The sequence below is a fragment of the Micrasema longulum genome, unplaced genomic scaffold, assembly GCF_059751315.1.
Source record: "Micrasema longulum isolate JH-2025_06_02 unplaced genomic scaffold, ASM5975131v1 h1tg001980l, whole genome shotgun sequence".
Lineage (NCBI taxonomy): Eukaryota > Metazoa > Arthropoda > Insecta > Trichoptera > Brachycentridae > Micrasema > Micrasema longulum.
The window spans coordinates 37,872-63,593 of NW_028279151.1; the positions used below are offsets into that span (position 1 = coordinate 37,872).

General features: G+C 38.5%; 1 protein-coding gene across 4 annotated transcripts; it reads right to left on the minus strand.

The window, feature by feature from the left end:
- Window positions 1-763: 763 nt before the first annotated feature.
- eIF3a (eukaryotic translation initiation factor 3 subunit a) lies at window positions 764-25,536 on the minus strand. Of its 4 annotated transcripts, none has more exons than XM_088238856.1 (20): window positions 25,337-25,536; window positions 22,638-22,866; window positions 21,295-21,658; window positions 20,591-20,695; window positions 20,255-20,463; window positions 19,017-19,183; window positions 17,525-17,662; window positions 15,717-15,921; window positions 14,255-14,572; window positions 13,532-13,724; window positions 11,852-11,956; window positions 11,568-11,697; window positions 10,166-10,368; window positions 9,702-9,853; window positions 7,424-7,695; window positions 3,999-4,236; window positions 3,864-3,962; window positions 2,660-2,825; window positions 1,313-1,544; window positions 764-959 (listed from the first exon to the last, which is right to left on the minus strand). In XM_088238856.1, the coding sequence occupies exons 1-20, from the start codon at window positions 25,383-25,385 to the stop codon at window positions 913-915; spliced, it is 3,621 nt and encodes a 1,206-aa protein (XP_088094982.1). In that variant the 5' UTR covers window positions 25,386-25,536; the 3' UTR covers window positions 764-912. The 4 variants fall into 4 exon arrangements, with proteins under 4 accessions (XP_088094982.1, XP_088094981.1, XP_088094980.1 ...); XM_088238855.1 differs by having other exon boundaries at window positions 2,660-2,831; XM_088238854.1 differs by having other exon boundaries at window positions 3,864-4,236.
- Between the last annotated feature and the right edge of the window lie 186 nt (window positions 25,537-25,722).

Consider the following 25,722-nt stretch of genomic DNA (forward strand, 5'->3'; position numbering starts at 1 on the left):
ATTTTTTAATTCTTTATTTATCCCAGCAACATATGAAGAAGTCGCCATAATATTACCTAATAATAATATACATAAATACAGCACACGTACGTATTGCCATATAAAAGCTAACGAATCATAAATGTTACAAAATGCTTTATCATTGTAACCTAACTAGTCGAGTTAACATTGTGACGAATTTCATACAAATATTTACTTTCCATCAATATGTTAGACTAACTAATTTTGCTTTTAAGATAAAATAAGATGATTGTAAAAAAACTAGTGTGTATAATATATTCTATATCATGTTTACATTTGCCACATTTTATGATATTTCATCAAGAAAATGTTTAAAATAAACTAATAAACGATCTATTAAATGCGAAAAATTATAAATGCCATTATTTCAAAGAGAAAAACAGAATTTAAAAAAGAAAAACCTATTGACAACATGCCATAGTAAATTGATACCTAAAGTGGTGTTAGTAAAATCAAAATCGTATATATGCAGGTAAAATCGTTATTGTCGGTAGTAAAATATCAAGATTTGGCATTTGGTAATTTCACTGCCGAGATTGACGATTTCAAAATAGGTCAGTGTCTATTTGTCGCTTGACCCTGGAATTGCGAACAGGCGAGAAGGATTAAGACGTCTTTATGGTGCACCAACGCTCTTCTTAACAAAACAAATAGGCACCCTATTTTGACTAAAAAATACATAATACTTGCGACTAATATTTAGTTTTTAATGTCCATACAATCAGTAAAACAAACAGAAAGATCTGGGTTTATATTATACTTTATTTAAGAACCGCTTTTGTATTAAATCCTGTTATGGAATAAAATAAATATGTTACGAAAAAGTGGCGAGTTAGTATTACGGCGGAAAGCAAATATACTGCAGATGTGTTTAGAAGACTCGAGGAAGGATTAGCGGCGCTTGACGGACTGCCAGTCATCGGCATCGGCATCGCGGGCTGGAAAGGAATGCACAACTCTATTACAACAAGAACAGGGGCAATCTTTTCTTTTTACAAACTTTACACACATTCCAAACCTATAATCGGATATGCCGATTTCACAATCTAATTCAATGTCTTGTCCAAAAATTGCATCTTTTATAAAATTTTCCAAAAAATGTACTCTTTGGAACGATGAACCCAATCTCCAATGATGTACCTAATGTCAGTTTATTTTAAAGTGACATATGAATGATTAATGAATAAATTAATGATAATCAACAAGGAGGTAAATTTTTCTTAGAGATAAGAAAAATAGAAGCTTGTCAATAAAAATTAGTTCATTTTTTATTAATAAGATAAATAATTACGTTTATCATCTTTAGGAGGCATTCTTCGCGGAGCTTCTTTGTCTCTAGGTCCATCTCTGTCACGTGGGCCGTCTTTAGGTCCATCTCTATCACGCGGGCCGTCTCTAGGTCCGTCTCTATCACGTGGGGCGTCTCTAAGTCCATCTCTATCACGTGGAACCTCTCTATCTCTAGGTCCATCTCTCCCCCTAGGGCCATCTCTGGGTGCTGAGCGCCAAGCGCTGCCTCTTTCCTATTTAGAACAACCATAGACATAATTCAATACACTTCGCTCCACTTTTTAAAGTTTTAAGAAAATTGGCATAGAAAATATTAAAAGTGGAACTACAAAATTTGTAGGTTGGCATCAACAGTTTAGTAGCGAATCATTTGGCATTTAGCGTGGGCTTTCAGAGTTTTCAAAGTAACGTATTTCAATTAGCATTATTTTTTTAGTAAAAACTGGAATTTTCTTCATTTATTTTTTGATTCCATAATACTTAAGAAATTATATTACATAATATGACTTTTTGTGGTTAATGTTACATATCAGTTGACAATGGGTGAGCAGAGTGCGGAATGACATTTTAAAAGTTAAAAGATAGTGCTTGAAACACTCAAATTTAAGCAGAAATAACAAAAAAGAAGATTATCACTTGGAATGAATGGCCATAATTGGTGCAAAGACTTATTCCAAATTTATCAGAACCACAATATATTATTGTTATGGATAATGGACCGAAAATTTCATAGAATTATTAGAATTTAGCAAAATGAAAAGTTTCAGGCAAAGGAATACAAAAATGCATTTCATGACATAACCGCCGAAAACATGAGAAATTGTTGCCAACATGTATTAAAATATATTTGAGGATGGAAATATTGATGACTTCATAATTCATGTAAACAATGATGACAGCGACACCTATGACGAGGAAGATGGATCTGAACTCAAATTCCTCGAATAAGAGGATACATTTTCGGGCGTTGAGTATTTAGATTCTGATTTTATTTCTATTTTTCTATATTGTTATTCTTCATTGTGTAAACACAAGATTGCAAAGGCATATGCAATTGTGATTTTAAGATCAGTACGTATTTATTTAATTCTACCATGTGTTCGTTTTGTACACTAATGGAACCGGTTGATGAATTTTGAGGGAACGGATAAAATTAAGTTTTCTTTATCAAATCCAAATATAGAAAATGTTCAAAAAGTTTTATATGGGTACTACATATTGTTCTAACATTTCATAAAACCAAATTTGTGAAAAAAACCATCGTAAATGTAGTTACTGAGATAATGCAATCACTAATACAATTTCAATGGAATTGTAGCTGTTAAGTTTATCTGTATTATGAACTCACCGGTGCGGCTGCCGGAGGGGGTGAAGCATCGTCGGCGCGTCTCCAACTGCCACCGCCTCCTCCGCCTCCAGCACTGGGCCGCTCATCTCTCCTGTCTCGGTCGTCTCCTCTCCTTTCTCGGTCATCGCGGCGATACCGATCACGGTCGGGGAAGCGATCATCGCGCCTGTCCCTAACAGTATCATTTATCATCACTAAAGCATTCCATCGAACCAAAAATAATAGCTGACTAACACTTAGGATAACTTCCTTACATCATATTACAATTCAAATTACCTGGTGTACGAAAGTATCCTTCGCAGCACCGACATATAAAAATAAACTAGCTCGTTGCCGAATTTGAAACCTCGCCTTTTAACCTATCTGTTCCGGACGCGTAATAGAGAATAATATAAATATAAATGTAATCAAATAACTAATTAGAATCCCCGGTATATGTACAAAACTGAGTGCTAGGCTCTCAATAAAGATAAAGTATTCACTTTCGAGCCTGGCCTCAGTATTACCGGGGCCAAATATAGCCAAAAACATTGTTAAATATAATTCAAAATAAAAATTATGATCATCATGTTGTGCGCGTCGGGGCTGCCGATGAAATAGCCCGTAAATACAGGCGCCTAGCGCCCGTATTTACGCCACCTGCGGCCGACGGCGGGGTGAGCTACCCCCACCACTCCCAGGCCCGACGCGCACCGCTTTATAAGGCGTGTAACCTATCTAATTAAATCAGTTGAGTTCCTAACTGAACAGTTCAGACGTGTTTTATTCCGTTCTCCGCCCTGTTCGCCCTCCTGCACTTCGCTCCGCTCTGCCAGCTGACTGCCTTCACCTCTCTACACCACTTGGACCGGGTGGAAAGTCCTTTTCAGGGCTATTGAGGTTGACTTGCGGTCGCGCAGCTGTGCCCCTACCTTCTGACCTTGTCTTTGACTCTGTCTCGGAGGACGGCTTCTCACTTACGCCGGGAAGCTTGACGGCGGCAGACGAACCAGCACACACATACGTGGTAACGCGTACGTTACACTATCGAACCATATACTTTTAAAATAGTGTAAGTAATTTTTTAATTCAGCGCCAGCTGCCCCAAGTAAGGCAACTTTGTCCTCTCGGAAAACCTCACAATACACTAAAAAGGTCCGCAGAGCAGAACCAACAGGCAGAAAGATCACAATTACACACAATTGAAATCAAAATGCAAACTCACCGGTCAGGTCCATCTCTGTCTCTCCTCCAGGTATCTCCCTTGTCTCTGTCCATTCTGTCCGGTCCCCCGCGGTCCGCTCTGTCCCTTTCTCCCCTATCAGGTCCGCGTTCCACTCTGTCCCTGTCTCCTCTATCCGGTCCGCGTTCCACTCTGTCCCTGTCTCCCCTATCTGGTCCACGGTCCGCTCTGTCCCTTTCTGCCCTCTCGGGTCCGCGGTCCACCCTCTCCGGCCCGCGATCCGCTCTGTCCCTCTCCGGACCGCGGTCCACCCTGTCCCTTTCTCCCCTTTCTGGCCGCTCCTTGTCCAGTCTGTCCTCTTTAGTTTCTTCTTTATCCTTGCCGGGTTTGTCTCGATCTTCTCCACCCGCTCGTGCTGCAGCATAAAATAATATACATAATTACATAACATTCCATACATTTTGTAAATTAATTACGGTAAAACCCCTGTTTTATGTTTTCCTAGGGAGCAACAAAAAGTGAGGAAATGAAAAATGTATGGAAAAAATTAATTACATAGAAACATAATTATTGTACTAGACTATACTATTGTAATGGACGGTTAGAAATGTGAATAAAATATGCAATAATATAGTTAGGGCCCCCGGTATCTGTAGGCTAAATGTTGGACCTACAATAAAGGATGAATATTCCACTTTCGGGTCTGACTTTAGCGATACCGGGGTACTATAGAGTAGAAATTTGTGTTACTAGATAGACGTTTGACCAATTATTGCCCTAAAATGGGACTTTGCATTTGTGTAAACGAGACTAAGGACTGCTTTAAAAAAGGCATTTGTAAACGAGACTAAGGACTGCCTTAAAAAAGGCATTTTTGCAAACGAGACTAATGTTTGCCTTTAGAAAGGCATTTTGTAATTGATGAGGCGCGTGCAGCGGCTCCCAGCGAAGTGACCGGGCCGAGCGCCGGCACCTCCCTATATGCACTTTGGGGGAGGCGCGCCGGCCGGGTATAGTGGGAGCGGTATTTCCCCCCCCACTCCCGTATTGACGGCAGCGAGACACGGCCAACACCTACCCCTTGCTACAGGATTGTGGAATACAGTCCAAACTATTACTTGTATAGTACAACTATTGTTCCGGACGCGTAAATAGGACAATAGAAAATATAAATAACTAGATAGAATCCCCGGTAAATGTACAGAACTGAGTGCTAGGCTCTCAATAAAGATAAAATAGTCACTTTCGAGCCTGGCCTCAGTATTACCGGGGCAAAATATATTTTATAATATTTTAAATAATCCCACTTCGCCTGTTTATCTGAGAGAGCTCATCCAACCTCTTTCACAACACGGACTATCTCTTCGTTCTAGTAACGAGAGAACCCTTTTAATACCCTGTCATCGCTCTAATTTTTTTGCCTCCTCTTTCACAGTAGTAGCCGCTCGATTGTGGAATAATCTACCCACTAATGTTAGAGACGCCCCCCCTTCATTATTTACATTTAAGTCAAGATTGAAATGTCACTATCTAAATATTTAAATTGTTCCTTTATCCTTCTTCTTTCCTTCCCATCCCCTCTCCTCTCTTCATAGTATAGTGTTATTTTTTTTTATATATATATATATATGTATATTTATTTTTGTTAATCTTTGCTTTTAATTTTTGTATAGAATTGTAAGATTCAATATGTCCATGTATTTATAATTTTCTCAAACTGAACGGTTTGGGTAGGTAGGAAGAAATTGCCTTAAGGCAATATGCCCGCCCTTAGTTAAAGTTAACTTCACAAACATCAACAGATGAAAGAATTGAAGGAATATAGATGTTCAAATATGGGCAGAATGGTGAATGTTACACGGTGTGTAAAGTGGCCACTTAAACCAGCCATTGACAGGTCATAAGCCCTGTAGAAGCCTAGACTTCTATATTACCTTCTCTTAAATGTTCTTCATCTCTGTTGTAATATGTTAATATACTATATACTGCGGAAAAATTGTAAGCACTGTCATAATTGAGGATTATTCATATTTACCAATGATTTCATTAAAAATATTTCTTATTTTTCAAGCAATACTACAATGTGTTATATTTTATAGAAATTAAAAACACATGTTTAAATATAGGAACTTAACCTTAAAAACACAAAAATAAAAATTTGAATTAGCATAAAATGCATACAATTTTTTTTCCCTAAATATTGGGAAAATTTATTTATATGGTTATCACTTTATTAGTATGGCATTTACTTTATTACATGATTTTATTTTTATGATATTAAATTATGGTGAAGCGCACTTCTTATATTTTAAGTCAAATGAGCAAATACCACAAAAAATAATAGGTATTATGGATACCTATCAACAACATGCATTAAAAACATTCAACTTTGTTGGTGCAAATACCTGGTGGATATGCATTGTAATTTATTATAGACATAAAAAATGAGCGACATTAAATCCACAAATTTGGAATAACCTTGAATTTACCCTGCTACAATTTGTAAAAAGAAAAATAATGCAATTGTTACTACAGTAAAACCTCGTTTTTACGTTCCTCAATTTTCCCACTTTTTACACCGAAATGTTCAGGACCCATTTTTCTTCATATATTCTCATACAAATATTCCCCCGAATAAATGTTTTTTACATTTTTCATAACCCCAGTTTCACGCTTAAAAAACATTTGAAATTCATTTGATGTGTCAAAAAATCCAAAATTATCTCCTAATAATGATGCCGCGGCCCGCGCGCCACGCAAATAAAGAATAAAAACAGGCAAACAACCGAGGATAAATTATTGTCTTAACCTAAATTCAAAGCAGTTCCAGTGTAATTGACCTTTTTGTTCAAGTGTCTTTCTTTAGGGTTAGTCTTAGTTTTCATTTGAACAAAAACGTCATATTGACTTGTACAAATCATGACACGCAGTTGACAAACGTTTAGAAACAATAATTTAATATCATTACATTGCATAACAATAGAAATATTTAAAGTTATAAAAAAGATGGTTTAAAAAGCAGCGAACTATATGACAGTTGTTTTTAGTGATCCCATAGAAAAAAAATGATAACATTTCAATCAAAAAATTCGAAATTCTATTTTCGTTTTTTTTATTTAAAAATAAGAATATTTTTAAAAAAAGGGAAAAAAAAAATATTACATAATATTGTTTGAAAAAATATTTTTAGTGAAATCATTGAAAATAGATTTAAAAAATATTGACAATTTCCACTTATCACCGTGTTTACAATTTTTCTGGAAGTATATGTACACTAAAGTGTAGCAAATCAATTTTATTTTTATGTAATTCCTATTTTTTCCATACATTTTTCTTTTCCTCAATTTTACACTTTTTTCTTGCTACCTTGAAAAATGTAAAAAGGGGGTTTTACTGTATATAATTTTGATTTCTCTATTCTTACAATTTTTGTATAAATACATTGAATTTTATAATAAAGATCTTTATTCTAACCTTGTGGATTTAAATACATCACTAGTCTTTTATTTATATGCTAAAATAATATACATTGAGTTGTAAGCATGAATAAATATAAATATTTGAAAAACGGCCGGGAGGTGCGATATTAGTATAAAACTCACGCGCTCTCCACGGCTCCGCCTTCTTCCCGGTGGGGGCGGCGGCAGGCGCATCCCCCCTCCTCCAAGAGGAGTCGTCCTCGGGGTCACGCGGCTCGCGGGTCTCGCGTGGTTCTCGGGTCTCGCGTGGCTCCGGCGCGGCCCCCCTCTCCGGGCCCCTTTCCGCCCCCCTCCGCCAGGCGGCCGCCTCTCGCTCGGCGGCGCGCTTTCGCTCCACCTCCTCCTCACGCTGCCGCTGCCGCGCCGCCGTGCGCTCCACCATGGCCAGATGCTCCCTGAGGACAAACGATGACAAAATCAGTTTTAATTAGGAAACAAATACAAAATGTATTATTTAAATTATTGAAATAATTGACACATTACAATAGAGATGGAGAACATTTCAAAGAGTGAATTATGAAAATCTAGGCATTTACACATTGTATAACTTTCACCGTTTAACCTGTTCAAATATATATCTTCAATCAGATGAATCTCACCTACTTCAATAAAGATTTCAGCTCTTTACTTCGCAAAAATCAACAGATGGAAGAATCGAAGAAATACGGATGTTGAAACAGGCAAAATGGCGAATGTTATAGTGTTTAAAATGGCCACTTAAACTAGCCAACGACGGGTCATAAGCCCCGTAAACGTCTAGACTTCCATATTTCCTTCTCTAAAATGATCTCCATCTCTTGTTAGAACTCAGTTTATCCGGATTACCAAATATCCAGATTGTTATCAGGAAATAAAAAATAAAGGTTTTAATTTAATTGTGCAATAAACTCTGCGGGACATGTTTAAGGAAGTTTTGAATGTGATTCCAATTCGCTGTATTATTTCAAACGCAATAAAATCTGCAACTTATTAATCCGGAAAATTGGAGTTATACTGTATGTTAATCTCAATTACCTTGAAATGAAATGGTGAAATCCAGTCTTTTGTCTACAAACATTTCATTGTGACCGTAGAACAACGACACATGTGATTTTCTTCAACTTGACAAGAGAGCGGTTTTGACACTATATGTCACAACTCCATAAGTACAAAGTGTATTCTTTAATTCTTGGTTTTATTGTATTACTTACATTTATTTTTTTTAAACTTGGAACTCTTATCCCTTTCAAGATATGCATATAAAAGAAAGTCTGTTCCGGACACGTGAATAACATTGAAATGGACAAATGAAAGTGATATATGTAAATGATAACTGAGTGAATTGATAAACGTAGCTGGGAACCCGGTATTTGTGTGACTGAGCGCTAGGCTCCCAATAAAGATAAATGATTCGCTTTCGAGCCTGGCCTCAGTGATACCGGGGGAATATAGCCAGAGATTACTCTTTTATGTCTATATTTCATATTGTATCTTAATCGTGTTTGTAAGGCCCTGAAAAGGGCCTATATTGTATTGTCATGTTGCGCGCGTCGCGGCTGCTGACGAAATAGCCTGTACGGGCGCTAGGCACCCGTATTTACGCCACCTGCGGCCGGCGGCATGTAGCGAGTGGCGGGGGTGAGCTATCCCCACCACTCCCAGGCAGCCGGAGCAGGTGGGACGGCTGACTCACGGAGCCCGACGCGCACCGCTTTATAAGGTGATTATTTTGTATGAATAAAGTAGTGGAGTTCCTAACTCTGAACAGTTCAGACGTGTTTTATTCCGTTTTCCGCCCTGTTCGCCCTCCTGCACTTCGCTCCGCTCTGCCTGCGCCTCTCTACACCACTTGGACCGGGTGGAAAGTCCTTTTCAGGGCTATTGAGGTTGACTTGACAAACACAAAATATTATTTCTTAAAAATATATATTAATTAGGATAGTAAAAAAGATATAAAATATAAGGAAAAGAAATACAGGGTGGGGCGAAGCCGACCGAGTAGTTTAAATAAAGACCCACAAAAACTTATAGAAAAGCGGTTTATTATTGAAATCAGTAGGTAATCCCATATTTTATATCATGTTCCGAAAATTATATCAAGTTGGTCATCGTCAACAGTAATACATTAATCAAGGTGATGATTCTTCGCACATTTCAATGAAGTGGACTTTCGTGGAGTTACCATGGGTTATTTGATGCCCAATTTAGAAAATGTTGTTTATTGACAACTCTGTAGATATGAAAATGGAACTCCAATCCAAATTATAATTACTAAAAACAGGACAACGGAGGAACCACAATGAGACCACATGCGCTCGCCCGAGCAGCAACCCCTCGAAACTGCCGTTTGCTCATTTTGGCTTAAAAAGTGGAAAATACAAAATTCGAAATGGAGGAATATTGAATAAGGACTATAACTCACTTCTTGGCCTGCTCCTGTTTTTCTCGGATGGCATTCTCCTTCTCTGTCAGTTCCCTCTCCTTCTCCTCCTGCACGCGACGTTCCTCCTCTTCCTTGGCGCGCCGAGCCTCCTCTGTCTTGCGCAAGATGGCCGCCTCTTTTTCCTGGTGCCACTGCAATGGAGATTAGACAATTTATCTTTTTGAGTAAAGAAAAATTATGACAAACTATACGTCGAATACATAACTGTACAGTAAAATATATCATTCTTGCAGTCTGGCAAAAGTACTAAAAAAACATTTATTGCATATTACTCAAAATGAAAAAACGTGAAGAGTTAAGTTAGCCACTATTGTTTTAACACGACTTCTATGTATATTTTTTACCAGTAAGCTTTTATTTTCCATCACAGTCTTCAGTTTTCGAAATGACTGTTTCTATTTTTATATCGATAATTGATGCTCGCGGTGGAAGATCGTACTCACAGTGAGGCTGCGCTCCTCCTTCCTTTGGCGGGCGCGCTCGGCGAGACGATGCGCACGCTCCACGCGCACCAGCTCTTCGTACTTCTGCACCTTGCTGAGGTGCTCCGTGCGCCGCTCCGACGACAAGCGCTTAAGGAACTCTTCACGGTGCACGCTCATGCGCTTCAGGCGCGCAGCCGTGGCCAAGTCCAGCTCGCGAGCCTCTGAAACGAGCATTTATTCACTTCGTTACGACGCACAATAGGTATTTGAATATAGTACTTTTTGTGCTCTCTAGCAGATGCCTTCTCGAATATTGTGAGAAAAAGATAACTGCGTGTCGCATTGATTATGCCTAGCAAAAATCGACAAAACTGAGGTCTCGCATTCTAGGTTTTCGCACCCCAAAACTGAACTAATTTTGATAAATTTTTTAAAGATTTTTTTTTCATTTGTATACCGTACGTCACAAGACGGCAAATAAAACTAGGCACTTTTAACAGATTTTGGATAGACATAGCACCAATACTGTGCCCTCATGAATTTACAGCTCGATTGGGAGAGTACCACGAGGTTTTCATATTAGTCCATTTCTCTCTCTACTATTCATTAAAGATTTACTCACACGATTTTCTAATGTAGATTATTTATTATCTAAGCTGCTGTACAGAAAATGACATACTTCACCTTCAATAAAATATCAACATACCCCTTAAGTGGTGCGAATTCAACCATTTATATTTAAATGTTAACAAATGATTTCACATGTATTTTTGTCATTTTTAGAAACCTCTTTTCACCATTGTATTCTTTAATAAACACAGTCCCACAAATCAGAGATCTCGGGGTAACTTTTGACAAAAATCATACCTTTGCACACCATAGAATGACAATTGCTAAAAAGGCTATGCAGATATGCTGGGCTTTATGTTTTCCCACTCTTTTCACCAAAATGTTCGGGTCCCATTTTTTCTCAAACAAATATTTCCCCAGTTAAGGTTTTTTCCATTTTTCATCGGATTTACGTTTAAAAATTTACAAAATTCATTTGTGTAAAAAAAAAAAAATAGTAGAGCATGCCATCGTTTTTGTAAGAGCCCTCTAGGCGTTTATAAATAAATAGAAGACAGTTTATTAAAAAAGAACAAATGATAGGGACACAAAAAAATCATCAAATCAAATCTCTAGTTCCAAAATCCAGGGATACATTTGCATGAAGAAAAGTCTTAAATCTGTAAAATCTTTCGATCGTTTATCATTAAATGAAAGTAAACAAGTTTCCATTTGCTAATAGATTTGGGCATACCATATTAAACAAAAGGTCAAATGGGTAAACATAGATTTTAATTTCACACACTCCGAAGTCAAAGATGTATTTAATTTAGCTTAATGTCACGCTCTCTGTATTGATAATTATTTCTACCTTTGAGTTGTTTGATTCTCTCTTCCTCCTGCTGTTCCCAGAAGGCTTTGTCCTGTACTCGCTTCTCTTCTAACATCTTCTGCAGCAGTGGGATCTCCTCGATACGCTTGGCTCTCTCTAAATAATCCACCTAATATCGAAACATGGAATATTAAATAAACAAGAATGTAACGGCACAATGGCCCTTGACGGGCGAAGGCCCTCAGATACCTTTAAGTAAATAATTTCTACGCGACTTAATAGGTAAATTGTTAACAAGGCACTAAATGTTTTGAATATCTCACCCTTTTCTCTTGGGATTTGAGGCGTGCTTGCAGCTCGCGGCGTTCTTTCATGAGCTCTTCAGCTTCCTTCTGGGCGATAGTGTCAGCGTCGATCTTCTTGATGTCCTGACAAGGCAAATCAAATATTAAAGACAGAAAAGTATGTGTATTTTCAAACAAGTAAAAAATATTTTTAAAAAGCACTGTTCTTGACTATGACTAATTATTGCCCCAAGAAGAGCATTTGTTCTTGACTATGACTAATTATTGCCCTGAGAAGGGCATTATTCTTGACTTTGACTAATTATTGCCCCAAGAAGAGCATTTGTTCTCGACTTTGACTAATTAATGCCCTAAGAAGAGCATTTTTTGTTTTTATTTTTAAAGGAATAACCCGCTAAGCCTTTATTTTGAAGCAAGTGGGATAGAGGGGATATGGAAGGAGGTAATGAAAAATACACCACAACACCCAGACCAATAGATTTTTTTCTTGCAACTGGCGGGAATCGAACCCGCGACGCCAGTTTCACAGTTGGCCGTCTAACCAACTGCGCCACGACGCCTGTCTTGACTTTGACTGTTGTTTGTTCTAAAAAAGGCATTTGTATCTAACTTTGACTATTATTGCCCTACCTACCCCCTCCCCTTACTTCAGGATTGTGGAATGCAATCCATACTATGGGTCTGTCACAGTACTAATTAATAAAAAAAAATGTAAATGCAAATTTAAAATGAAAGCAGATCACTAATTTTAAGATAAAACAACAAAAAGTATTACAGTGGAACCCAGATTTTACGTCCACGGATTTAACGTTTTTCCGCCAATTGCGTGTGATTATTTCAGTTCCGGACAAAAGAATATCGCATTGTTCACGTGTAAACCGGGTTTAATGCTGAAATACACAATTGTCTTCAAAATTACAACAAAAAAACAATAAATGTGAGTAAAACGCAATAAACTGTCTGATCATTTTTAGGTTTTGTCTATCGATTGTTGTTGTGAAGCTGGTATATGGTTGGTTGGAAGAAATTGCCATTTGGCAATAAGCCCGCCAATGTACAAATAACATTAAGTACAAAAAGGTAAATAAATAAATAAATAATGATAGAGACTAGAGACTAACTTAAGACTTTTGAGCTGCCAACTATCATTAAAATTATCAAGTCAGTTCTCAGTGCGGATTCAAAATTTTTCCCACGTTAATTGCAGCAATAAAAGAAAATGTTTAATTTACGGAATGGCTTAATCGATGGACCATCGTTGCTGGAACAATTGGCATTCAATGTTCCAATCCGCCGGTTGCGAAATAACAATAAACTATTGCTCGCATGCGCCAATGTCCCGATTGTGTCGTATTGTAAACTCGAGACAAGATCTGGACTTTTTTGGTGTAAGTCACTAAGATAGACCGGATCTTGTCTTGAGGTAGTAATTTTTATTTTTTTTTGTCCTAGCTTTAATTTTATTTAGTTGTATTTTATTTTATTAGTGCCTGTATTTATTATAAGAAATTGTATTTACCATCTTTAGAATGGTCAAATAAATAAATAAATAAAAAACTGGGGTTTGATGTACTAAAAAATTAAAAATTCAACGGTAATTGAATTATTATACGTAAATCGCACGAGAACGCACGCATTTTGGAGGTTTCACTGTATTTAAAGACCAGGGTAAAAATGTGCAGTGTTCATAGAGCTCACCTCTTCATCCAGTTTCTTGAGCACCTTCTGTCCGTGCGCCGTGAGACTGATCTGCTGCATTTTCTCCTTCAGGTGACGGTCCTTGATGAGTTGGATCTCACTCTGCTGGCGTCTCTTCTCCCTCTCCTCCTTCTCTACTTCCATCCGCGCCTGCTCCACCAGCTGCTGTTGGCGAGCCACTTCCTCTAGCCGCCTGGGGAAACACATTGTAATATAAAATCTTCGCCCAATATATAGACCGAGTCACGTAAGATAAAGTCACTACTTAATGCGAAGAACATGAAACCAATCCGCATTCATTAACAGACCTTTGAGGTGTACGGAGAATGTGTAATAAGTGGTTCAGTGGCAAGAAGATGGGTGAGACATTTTAAGGCTGTAGTTAAAAGTATTATGTAACTAAAATAATACTACTTTTCGCCAGGCATTCAAAATTTAGATTAAGCTTTGGTACATCGATACTCATATATAGACTAAGTATTGAACTAAAATTTGTTGTAATGATTTGAAGGTTAAATTAAAGATTAAAAAAACCGCAGCAAAATCTTAGTTTTTGAAAAGAAATACAAGCACTTTAAAACACATAATTTTTTGCATTTGCTGGTGCACCTATGTCACGTGTACTGTTTTATATCTGTTCTTCCTTCATTGAATCCTTAATATGCCCGTACACCTCGCAGATATATCGATGAACGGGGCCGGGTAGTAGATTACAGTACGGACCTGGCCTCCTCCTCCTCGCGCACCGTGTTGAGGCGCTCGATGTACTCCTTGCGGTCCTCGATGATCTTGTGGCGCTGCAGCACGCGTTGATGCTCGCGCACCTTGTTGTCGTGGTAGTGCTGCGCGGCCGCGGCGCGCGCGCGCTCGCGCTCGTGGCGGTGGCGGCGCGGGCCCACTAGCGCGGCGGCGCGGCCCAGCGCCTGTGCGGCGCGCACCAGCTGCCCGCGCACCTGCTCGGACGGCATGTGCTGCAGGAACGGGCCCTCTGCCACAGCCGAGCGAGACGCCTCGCTCAGCTCCACCCCGAATTGAATACATCTGCCACGAGGACACATTCATTAATCTACATTTCAAATTAGTATATTTACTATCTAAAAAAACATTTTTTACTTTACAATAGAGTAACATTTCACGTATTTTTTTGTTTATAGAGTTGCACAATTTTTTTTTTTGGGAATTTTACAGCTTTTACATGAAAAAATAAGTAGAAATATATTGTTGACAATACAAGAGCCAATTAAAAAATTCCACTGTAAATCTAATGACACATAATATATAAGAAAAGAGTTTACGTAATTGTATGTGTGTGCCGTTTGTATTCATGAGTGTGTATGTGAATGTGTGTATGCGTGAATGAATGAGAGAGGGTGCATGTGCGCGTGGGAATGAAGGAGGGAGAGGGTGCGCGTGTGTGGGTGCGTAAGTATAAAAAAATAATAATTAAAAAATTGTAATTAAATTAAAAGGGGTACAGGAAAGAGATTGGTAAAAAGTTAGATTATTAGAAAAAATATGGTTTATACCTTCTTTCGAAACCTTTTTGTTGAAATTTAAGTCAAGAAATGTTATAAATTGTATTTTTTAAAAGTAAGGTAAATTTCAAAATCATATTCAGAAAAAAAGCATTTTATTTTAAAATTTCATTGATACACACTGAATGAATAATGTGCGACGAGTCCCATACAATACGGAAGGTAACCACAAAATGCATTAAACACGATATAATGTCAACAATAAAGCTGGGTGCACACGAGGACAATGCAATGGATAGGAAAATATCATCCTATCCCAGTTCCATGAATAGCTTTGCTCACGCAGGACAGAACTATAGAACAATTCATTAGTTAATGCTGCGGAAGTAAACACACGACCGATTGTGTTCTTACGAGTGAGTTTGCGAAAAATATTACTTATTTTCTGCACTGTTTAACCCCATAAGTTGGACAATCAATGCGCCATAAGTAGTAGTGTTTAATGTGTTCTTCCGGATTCAGTAAAATACGTGGGAGCGACAGGCACGTGCAAAGCAGGCGGTTATTGTCCTTCTGTCCTGTCCGTGCGCGTTCACACAAAGACAATAACAATAGGTCTGATACTAGGACAAGACATTATTGATATCCGATGATACATTATCACTATCGTTAAATCACTTTTAAAGTTATGTTCAGAAGAAAAGACTCACTTGTTGGCATGGTCGATACGAATCTGCATGTCATTATGGCGAACGCAATCAACAAGCAATCTCTCCAAGTGGAAGGGGTCCGCAAACACGGCCAACTCCAGGAGGCGAGCGAAGCGGATGCTTTGGTAACATTGCGCCACTTGTCTCACTAGGCGGATGAGGGCCACGTCACGCAGCGCTGATACATACTGGCACAGTGGAGAACCTGAATACAATACAGGGATTAAGAAAATAATAAATATCCCATTTTCGGGTCTGACCTTTGCGATACCGGGGTACTCTGGAGTAAAATTATGTTGCAGGCCCTGAAAAGGGCGTGATTCTTGACTTTGACTAATGAGGAAGTCCAGTGGTTTTTTTAAAATTATTTATTAATAGACTATTAAACTAAGCGAAAAAAATCATTTCCGCTTATTCCCATTCAGTTCTTCACATTGGTCCAGAAACGGCAAGCAGACCGGAAATCTTCGATAGCTCTCATATCATAAGTTGATTCACATGAGCTTGGGACGCCGTTCAAAGTAGTGCGTTTTTATTAGAATATTTTTTCGAAAATTTTCAAGAAACTTTGTGGTCCAATTTGATATTCTAATTTTTACCCCGCGCAAAAAACCATTTTTTGTATCCAATTTCCCGTAGGGTTGAAGTTCCTCATCTGTAACGTACGCGTTACCACGATGAAAGTTTCGCCGGTTCGTCACCCGCGTCTGCCGCAGTCAAGCTTCCCGGCGTAAGTGGGAAGCCGCCCTCCCAGACAGAGCCAAAGACAAAGTCGGAAGGTAGGAGCACAGCTGCGCCGACCGCAAGTCAACCTCAATAGCCCTGAAAAGGACTTTCCACCCGGTCCAAGTGGTGCAGAGAGGCGAAGGCAGTCAGCAGGCAGAGCGGAGCGAAGAGCGAAGTGCAGGAAGGCGAACAGGGCGGAGAACGGAATAAAACACGTGTGAACTGTTCAGAGTTAGGAACTCAACTGATTTAATATTTCCAATTGACCGCCTTATAAAGCGGTGCCCGTCGGGCTCCGTGAGTCGGCCATCCCACCCGCGCCGGCTGCCTCGGAGTGGTGGGGGTAATCTTTCCCCGCCACTCGCTACATGCCGCCGGCCGCAGGTGGCGTAAATACGGGCGCTCAATGCCCGTACGGGCCATTTCGTCGGCAGCCGCGACGCGCGCAACATGACATTTACATAATATATTTTTATACATTTTATCCATTTTAACCTAGCTATTTTTCCCCGGTAATACTGAGGCCAGGCTCGAAAGTGACCATTTTATCTTTATTGAGAGCCCAGCCATCAGTTCTATACATTTACCGGGGATCCTTTCTAGTTATTGTATTATTTTAAATTATTCGACTTTTACGCGTCCGGAACATCATCGTTGCCCTAAAAAGAGCATTTTTCTTTATTTTGACTATTTATTGCCGAAAAAAGAGCATTTGTTCTCGACTTTGACTAATGTTTGCCCTAAAAAGGGCATTTGTACTGACTTTAGACTATTATTGCCCTAAAAAGGGTATTGTAATTAATGCGGCGCATGTGGCGGCTCTCGATAAAGTGTCCGAGCCAAGCCCCGGCACCTGCCTATATGCACATAGCGGGAGTGGTGGGGGTATATAGCCACCCCCACTCCCCGAATGACCTGGCGCTCAGTTCGGAAGCGGGTGGCAAAAGCCCGTTCCGCACTCTATAAAACACGTGTCTGGAAATAATAAATAGGTTCCCCTCAAAATTGAAATATTATCATTAGAATGCTAACATATCTTTTAAAATAATAAGGATACAAAAATAAAATAAGTAATCAATTACCTTCTTCCTTTTCTAAGGTATCCACCACAATGCAGACTTTCTTGCAAAGCACAAGGGGGTCAAACTCTACCTCCAGCCAGTTGTACAGGTCCTTCAGTTCAGGGGAGGCGAGGGACACCACATTCAGGCGTACAATCTCTGGAAATGTATTTATTACTATTATTATTATGTAACAATTCTCTCAGTTTGTGCAGGTTAAGAATAAAGTTCTGCGTATGATTTACGAGTAGAACCAGAATCCTGGTCGAGCGTTTCTGACTGCTTTCAGAAACCGAGTGGAGACAAGTTCGCCTAATAGTCTATACTTTAGGCGCAATTGCCTACCATGCTCCTGGGAAGGCTGCCATGGAATATTGATTAAAAAAGCTTACACTGCAATATTTCAAGTTCCGGGACTGGAACCAAAAACGGAAGACTGATCACCTTACCTTCATGAAACATATTAATAACATATCTTTAACTTCCTTTAAAAACGTAATTTCCAAAAAAAATTCATGTTATGATGTTGCGCCTTGAATCCGCAGCCTATATTATGCAGGTTATGTGCAGTTCTGTAAGTAGGCACATAATAAATGCACACTGCATGGTCAACTATATTTGTATTATATATTATAATGTGCAACTGTGTGACCAATATTCAAAAGTAGATATATTTAGAATAATATGCATTACATTTACATTTCTAGTAATATTTTAAGTTTTGTATGATTAGTTATTTTATGTTTTGTATAATTTTTATGTGACAACATTTACAATAACAATGTTATGTGGAAGCCTCTAATTGGACTTTATTATTATTTTATATATATATAATTGTATCTTATACATGTCTTTCCAATAAAATAAAATAAAATAAAACAGATGATCGATTTGAGTGTTCCAATGCAGTGCCCTATGCACTATCGGGTGCAGACAGGGATGCGATGATGATGAGATTTACAAAATTGCACAACGAAATCCTAAAATAAAGATCGAATTAAAGTACATTGTGGCTTGAAATGTCGTTAGGTGGATAAAAAATGGTGATAATTTCCACCTTTCAAAATGTTACTCAGCCGCTCATATCCACAACTATTTTAAAATGTCCCTTCAATAAAATAGAATGAAAATTTTAACAATCCGCATCCCCAGACACTGTCGTTAGTCTAAATTTAGCTGGTTTTGGGTTGTGAATGCAGTTCAATTACTTTTTTTTCTTCTCGCGTATTTCTATGATTTATTTGAGCGAGACATACCACAAAGTATTTAAAATTGAGTAAAATATCGTTAAGAACACAGCAGTAATTATGATGCTACATTGTTCTCCTAATATTTTAATCATCAAATGTTAATATGCATTAAGTTATGGCCGATTTAGACAAACCGCAGTGTACTTCTGGGGGGTGCAAAATGTGTGGATATACATAAAAGTTTTAATGAATATAAGAGAGCTATTTTACGAATGATACAAAACCGATTAGTACTTTAGTGTAAATCGTAAAAATGAACAAACCCTTGAGTAAGGAGATGCGTGTGGGTGGCTGCTGTAAGCCGAGCAGTACAGCCAGGCGCTGCGCCTTCTCTACGGGACTCTTGTCTGTCTCGATGAAGCGATCAAACTCAGGGTGGAGAGAGGGAAGGGGGATGGACAGGACGGCTACCAGCACCGTGCAAGCCAGGCTGAAATGGGCACATTTTATCACATACTCGTCGTAGCTTTCAAGCAGAATTCTCAGGCCTGCTAACAAATATCCCTGTGAATTTCTTTGATAACAAGTTATCTTCTTTCATGCGATTACTATATAACCACCTCTCTCCCGTTTCCATTCCCACCTGGTTTAATTTTGTTCCTTATATTTATATTCTTATATTTATATTCTTATACTTATATTCTTATACTTATATTTTTGTACGTTTACTATACGGGGCAATCCATCATCACGGGTGGGACATTTCTCTAGTTAATTATCATATATCTGTTAAAATTTTGCAATATATGTAATATTTATTTTTGAAGAAAGCAACTTATTTTATCTCCAATCAATAATTTAGCAACAGAACATATATGAACATAATCTTAATATAATAATGAGCTAGTGTCGCGGACCCAGGGATCAGAGGTCCGAGCTTCGAACTCCGCTCTCCACAACTTAGTTCTCATTTTCAAATAGATTGGTTAAAAAATAATAATCTGTCAGTCAGAATAACGCTACCAAACCATACAGTTATAATATATTAAATATCTCGGCGGTCTCCACGGTGTAGTAGTTAAGACGCTTGACTCACGCATGGAAGGTTCCGGGTTTGATTCCTGGTGAGAACACAAAAATTAAATGTGATTTAAAAAAAAATACTTAATAATCAGTGGGGTGCCAACCTGCTCCGGGACCGGAACGACAGATGGCGAGAGCCCGTTACGCGCCCTATATAACATTGTATGGTTTTAAAAATAAATCAATTTGCCTCGAGCCTTCACCTGTCACGATTGTTTTATTTCGTCACACCGCTTCGACCTCCCGCTCTACTACTGGAATCACCCCCATTGGACTTAACTTAGGATTTGCGACCCCAAGAGCGACGACGGCAGCGAGACACGGCCAACCCCCTTGTTTCTGTGGATTGTAGAATACAGTCCAAACTGTGGGTCTGCCACACGTTTTTTTAAAACCGTGTAAAAAAAAAAAATAATCGGTGTACTGAATATTGAAATGTCATAGTTAAGGTGCAACACCGAATTAATTTTGAACTGACCTTTGTAATTCTTCCGGAGTGAGATTCTTCTTCAATTCCTTGGAGATTTGGAATAGTTTGAGGAGCGCTGCGGCGTGGAACAAGCAGTGACCAGCCTTCCAGAACACCAGCGCTAATTTGCCGTAGTAGTTGGCCATTGTCTTGGCGGCGTGGGCCTTCTTGGAGTTATTCATCAAGTTGTGGATGTCCTCAATGGCTTTGTAAGCTTCCTACATGGGAAAAGAACGAATTATAAAATAACACAAGTCGACAAGATAACTTTTTGAAAGGTTATTATTTAATTTTTGTCTTTTGCTTTGTACACTGAAAAATTGAAATATAATTAAGTTCAATTACCTGCCATAGTTCCATTTGGATGGCACTATCTAACTGGAAGAGCCGAGTTTCTAAGTTGAATTGTTGAGTCTCAGGTTTGCTGATGCTTACATTTCCTGTTTGAACCTGCAATAAAAAAAAATATTTTAGTGATCTTTTAGATGGAACAAAAAAGCATATAATTCACATTCTAAATCAGTAACTCGGTATAAGTTAGTTAAGTGCTGGACCTAAAAAAAGACAGAGGTTAAAGACAGAATGACTAAGTGGAAAGTCATTTTCAGGGCTATTGGGGTTGATTTGTAGTCATCATAGTCGTGCTACTACTTTTGGCTTTGCCCGGACTGGTATTCTGAACACTCTTGCAGGGGCAGAAGTGTTCACTACCCCCATTAGAGCGTTCAGAATAACAACATTTGAAGAATGACCTTCCGTTTACGCCGGGAAGCCCAGCTGCGGTAGACGACCGGTGACAAGCCAGTGGACAACCTGGTAAAATTTATGTTATTATTCTGGAGAAAAATGCTACATTATTCCTTACAAATATAAATGTTTTTCTTTATACTTGTAGGTAAAAACAAGATATTTATTTTATATCATAAAAATTAGCACAGTTGATAAAACTATTTTATAAATTTAACTAAAAAGGTTTGACCAAAATAAAAACATCTAATAAAAAAACTCAGTGTAAACACGAGTACAAAGAAATAATAAACATAACTTACAGAAAGTTTAGAGATGTCCTCGAGATGCTTTCTTAGCTTATCGCAGAGTTTGCGGAACTCAGTCTTGCGAGCGTACTTCAGGCAGAACTGGAAGGCCATACGAGCGATGTCATGGTACAAGTTCTCCACGTGAGCGTTGGTCCTCAGTAGTTCCAGGCACTGGCAGTACGACTCCCACAGGAACTTGACCCACGGCGTGAGGATGGTGCGGTCCGAGCGGTCCTGCGCGTCCTCCCCCGACACGGCCGACAGCAGGATGGACTCGGGGGTGGCGAGGTTATCCAGGTCGTCGATGTCGATGACCGCCTGAGCCGACTGCTTGCGGGCCGCTTCCGTGCGCTGCTCAGCCATGCGCAGGTAGCCCCTGGAAGAGGTAAATTGAATTTATACAATTGAGTTGTTATCAAAAATTCGCAGCGGAAGAAAAATCATATTCTAGATTCACTGGAAAGAAACAGAGCCTATATTCTGTCACTGCTCGGTTTTGTAGGTCCGTTGGTGTCGTATGTAGCGGGAACAAGATCAAACTAGGATTTTGATTGTGTTAGAGTGAGATGCGAACGAAACTACAAAACGAATTTTCATTGTAATATGGGCCCAGCAGTGATTTCCTGCGAATCAAAAATTTATTACGCTGGTTGTTGCAAAAGTTGTAAGATTTACTATTTTTAATACGTTAGAGAGTACGCTAATAGTTGAGGAGTTGACAAGGTGTGAAGAATACCTCATCCCGGGGGGAGGAATATTTAGATTGGACTGAATTGTTGGGGAAGGAAGGTTGCGCAACTTCACTAATCTGCCGATGGTGAGGCGTGACGTGCGCTGAAACCTGGCTGGTGCAGCTGGCGGTCGTGAGACGCTGGCACAGCTTGTATGGAGCTGGCGGTCTAAATGGACGCAGGCACAGCCGCCTTGATGTTCGATTAGTACTGATAATGTAAGGTTTTTTCCGGCACTCACATGTAGAATTGTTGTTGCCTGGAGTGCGCTCGGAAATGGGAAGGACGGGTAGGTAGGTATGGATTTGGTTGAGAGTTGGTCCAAACACTAGCAGTTTTTTTAATTGTAAAAGCTACAATGGTTAATTGTTTTGATTTATATATTTTATTTATTGACACAGAGAGAGAAAACATTTTTGAGTAGGCAATATGAAAATCTAGCCTTTTACAGGGCTTTTAAGTTAAAATTATAGATACTAAATCCATATATTTATGATATTATAATAATTATCTTTCCATCAATAAATAAAGTTTACAATATTATTCAATCCTTGTCGATTTTTAATACTATACGTATCCAGTTCACTCTCCGACCAGTTCCGAACACCTGAATTTGACACATACCTGATGACGTTCTCCAGAGAGCCGACGTTGACCGACTGGAACATGTTGCGGTACTGGAAGAGGCCTTCCTTGGCGATGTGAGACTTCCGCAGCTCCACACACAGCTCGAGGTAGCGGAACATGATGGGCTCCAGTACACTCTCCGACCAGTTGTACGACCATTTCTTGTTCCTGAACACCTCCTGCAGCGTGTCCAGCGCTCGGGCCGGTTTCCCGATCTCCATGAACTCTGCATTTATACCAAATATATATCTAAATGTCCTACAAGTGAGTTGACGCCATACAAAGATCTTATTCTGGATCTATCACTATTGGCGGAGTGGTCGTTGCAAAACATTAGGCCCGAATTACTGTTTCATCAATTTATTTATGTATTCAGTAGCTAATGCCTTTTACAAAGAAATAAAACAAAATACAAAACATTAGAGCAAAGAAGCAAATTGAACAAAAATGGAAATATCTCAAAACAGCGGCTTAAATAAACATCTATATTCGAAATTTAAGTATACATAAAATAATGAAAACGTTATAATAACAGGCGGCCTCCATGGTGTAATGTCTAAGACACTTGACTTATACACGGAAGGCTCTGAGTTAGATTCCCGGTGAGAACACAAAAATTTAAGGTAATTTCTCTCAGCTTGGGTCTGTTCTGTAATTCACCACTGTAATTGGGCATTTCGGTCAGTTGTGATGTAAAAAAATAACAAATACACTATCACGCCTTTTCGCTGCAGGTGAAACCAGAGAAGAAAGAATGCCATTTTACTCAGTCTTTGCATACAGACCTCGCTTCCTGTACATTCGCACATGTTCTCACGCGCGCGTGCTGATTATTCTGACTATTGACATGTCCATCTTCAAGTGTTTGGAAGTATTTACTTAAAGACCACCAGACACCAACACATGTTCCAGTGTGAGTACAATAGGACAAACTTTACCCGCCATTCTCCCCTCCCCTAGTGAGCATCTACAGAACAGCCAATAATTATGCTGAGCTGTTGGACTTGCTCCACACCACTCCTGCTGCTATCAAATTAGGTATCCTATCCATTGAATGGCCATCCCCTCGATTCTCCCCTTTTTAATGTGTTTCTCTATTCACTTTGTTTCCTTTTTCTTTAGAATTTATTACGTGTTTAGTGTAATAGTAATAATTTTATTTTTGTTGTTTTCTGTAATACTTTATGTACTTTTGACTGTTTATTGTAACAGCCCTCTGGGCGTTTATTAAATACCTCGAGCGCTGAATGTTTGCGAGTAACACAAAAACTCCCTAGATGAATGACTAGGCATACAGGACCTTACAGTATATTCAATATACAAACTGCATAAAATAAATAAAAATATATACACAAAAATTACATTTCGTTGATTTAATTAGTTCCAAGTAATGATAAAATGATTTAAACACAGGAAGAATTTTCCTCATCAAACCCTGTCCGCACCCAATGGTGCAAAGGGCACAGCATTGGTAAAGTACATGCAGTGTACCACGGTCGTGTGTTAATGACAAGGCGATATCCGTCGCCGCATGTTGGAGTGGCAGGATACGATCCAGCCGGACACGTCACGTATGTGATCAGTCTTACGCTTCAGGTGCCAGACCAGGGACAGTGAAATATTGCAGTGTAAAACCAACTTATGAACAAATATTTCACGCAAGAATGCTGTATTGTAAAATGTATTTTCTCGGGACTGACAACATGTTCTGCTGCTCATATATATGCACATTCTGAATAAGAGACCCGAGGTATAAAAATCACCACACCTTTACAATCTGATTATGGGCATAGTACTTCATTTAAAACATTTTTTTAAATATTATTTTGTAAGCATAAATAAATAAAACATTTGTATTTTACTAAATTTCGTTGGCGTTTGTAGCGAACCATATGGTTAAAACTCTAGGAAATTCGAAGACAATAACATTTTTACTATCTAACTATTATATATTTATGTATCGGAGCGCTCGGGTATCAAACATAACCCATATTTACTTAAAATAGGTGGGCGAAGAATGTAAGTGTAAAAACAGTAGTTATTTTATTTAGGTACTGTAGTCAATGTTATTCGTCATCTGGATTTTGTATCTTAGATATAAAGAATAAAAACTTTTCAGTTTAATTAGACTCGCAAATATTAGAAACAAAATATAACCCTACTTTATTTTAATACGTCAGAAATTCAATTTAATAGTAAATTTCAGTATAATAAATATTATAATCTTAAGCTCGAGTATCATATGCGACCACGGTTAAATTAAACGCATCGCATTTACTTTAATCAGGGCGAACTTTTCCAGCAATATGTCGGTATTTATTAATGTCGAGCGAGCTATTAACTTATAATTGTTATATATGTATACAAGTACTATTTTTAACCATTCGCCATATAGAAATGAGTGACTAATTAGTTTTAAGTAAACCTAAATTTATTACAATTTAAAGTAAAAGTTAAGTTAAATTGTGTCAAATTTTGGACCCTAAGTGAAGAATAACATTGATGAAATTACAAATTTCGCAACAAAAATTGGGCGCTGGAGACATGACACGATAAAATACTATGGTTTATTTACTGACGGTGACAGTGTAAGTTTCTAAAATATTTTTATTGCTGATATTATTAATTGATCGGGCGGAAAAGTGCCTTATGTAAGTGCAACGTGGACGAAACCATATTGACATTAAAATACATACCGTTCGCTCTTTTAAGAGCATTTTCAGGTCTTTGACCGTATCTAGCCATCTTGAATTAATGATTTTCAGTCACAACACATCGATCACTGCACAAAAACACGCGTAGACAGCAATATGTCATGTAATCTCGGGTATTCAGCCGGCTTTACTCGCCGAAAAATACACTTTCTGGCAGACGCAAGATGGCCGCCAACAAAAAGACATGCGGATCAAATGCCAAATTCAAACTGGATACGGATGTTGACCATAAACAAGTTTTCATAGATTTTATTTTTCGGCTGTAAAATATACATAGTAAGAAAAGGGTTTTTAAAAAACTTACGGACCTACCCCGGAAAATCTAAACAAAAAGAAGAAATGCACTAAAATAGGTATTAGTATTTTCT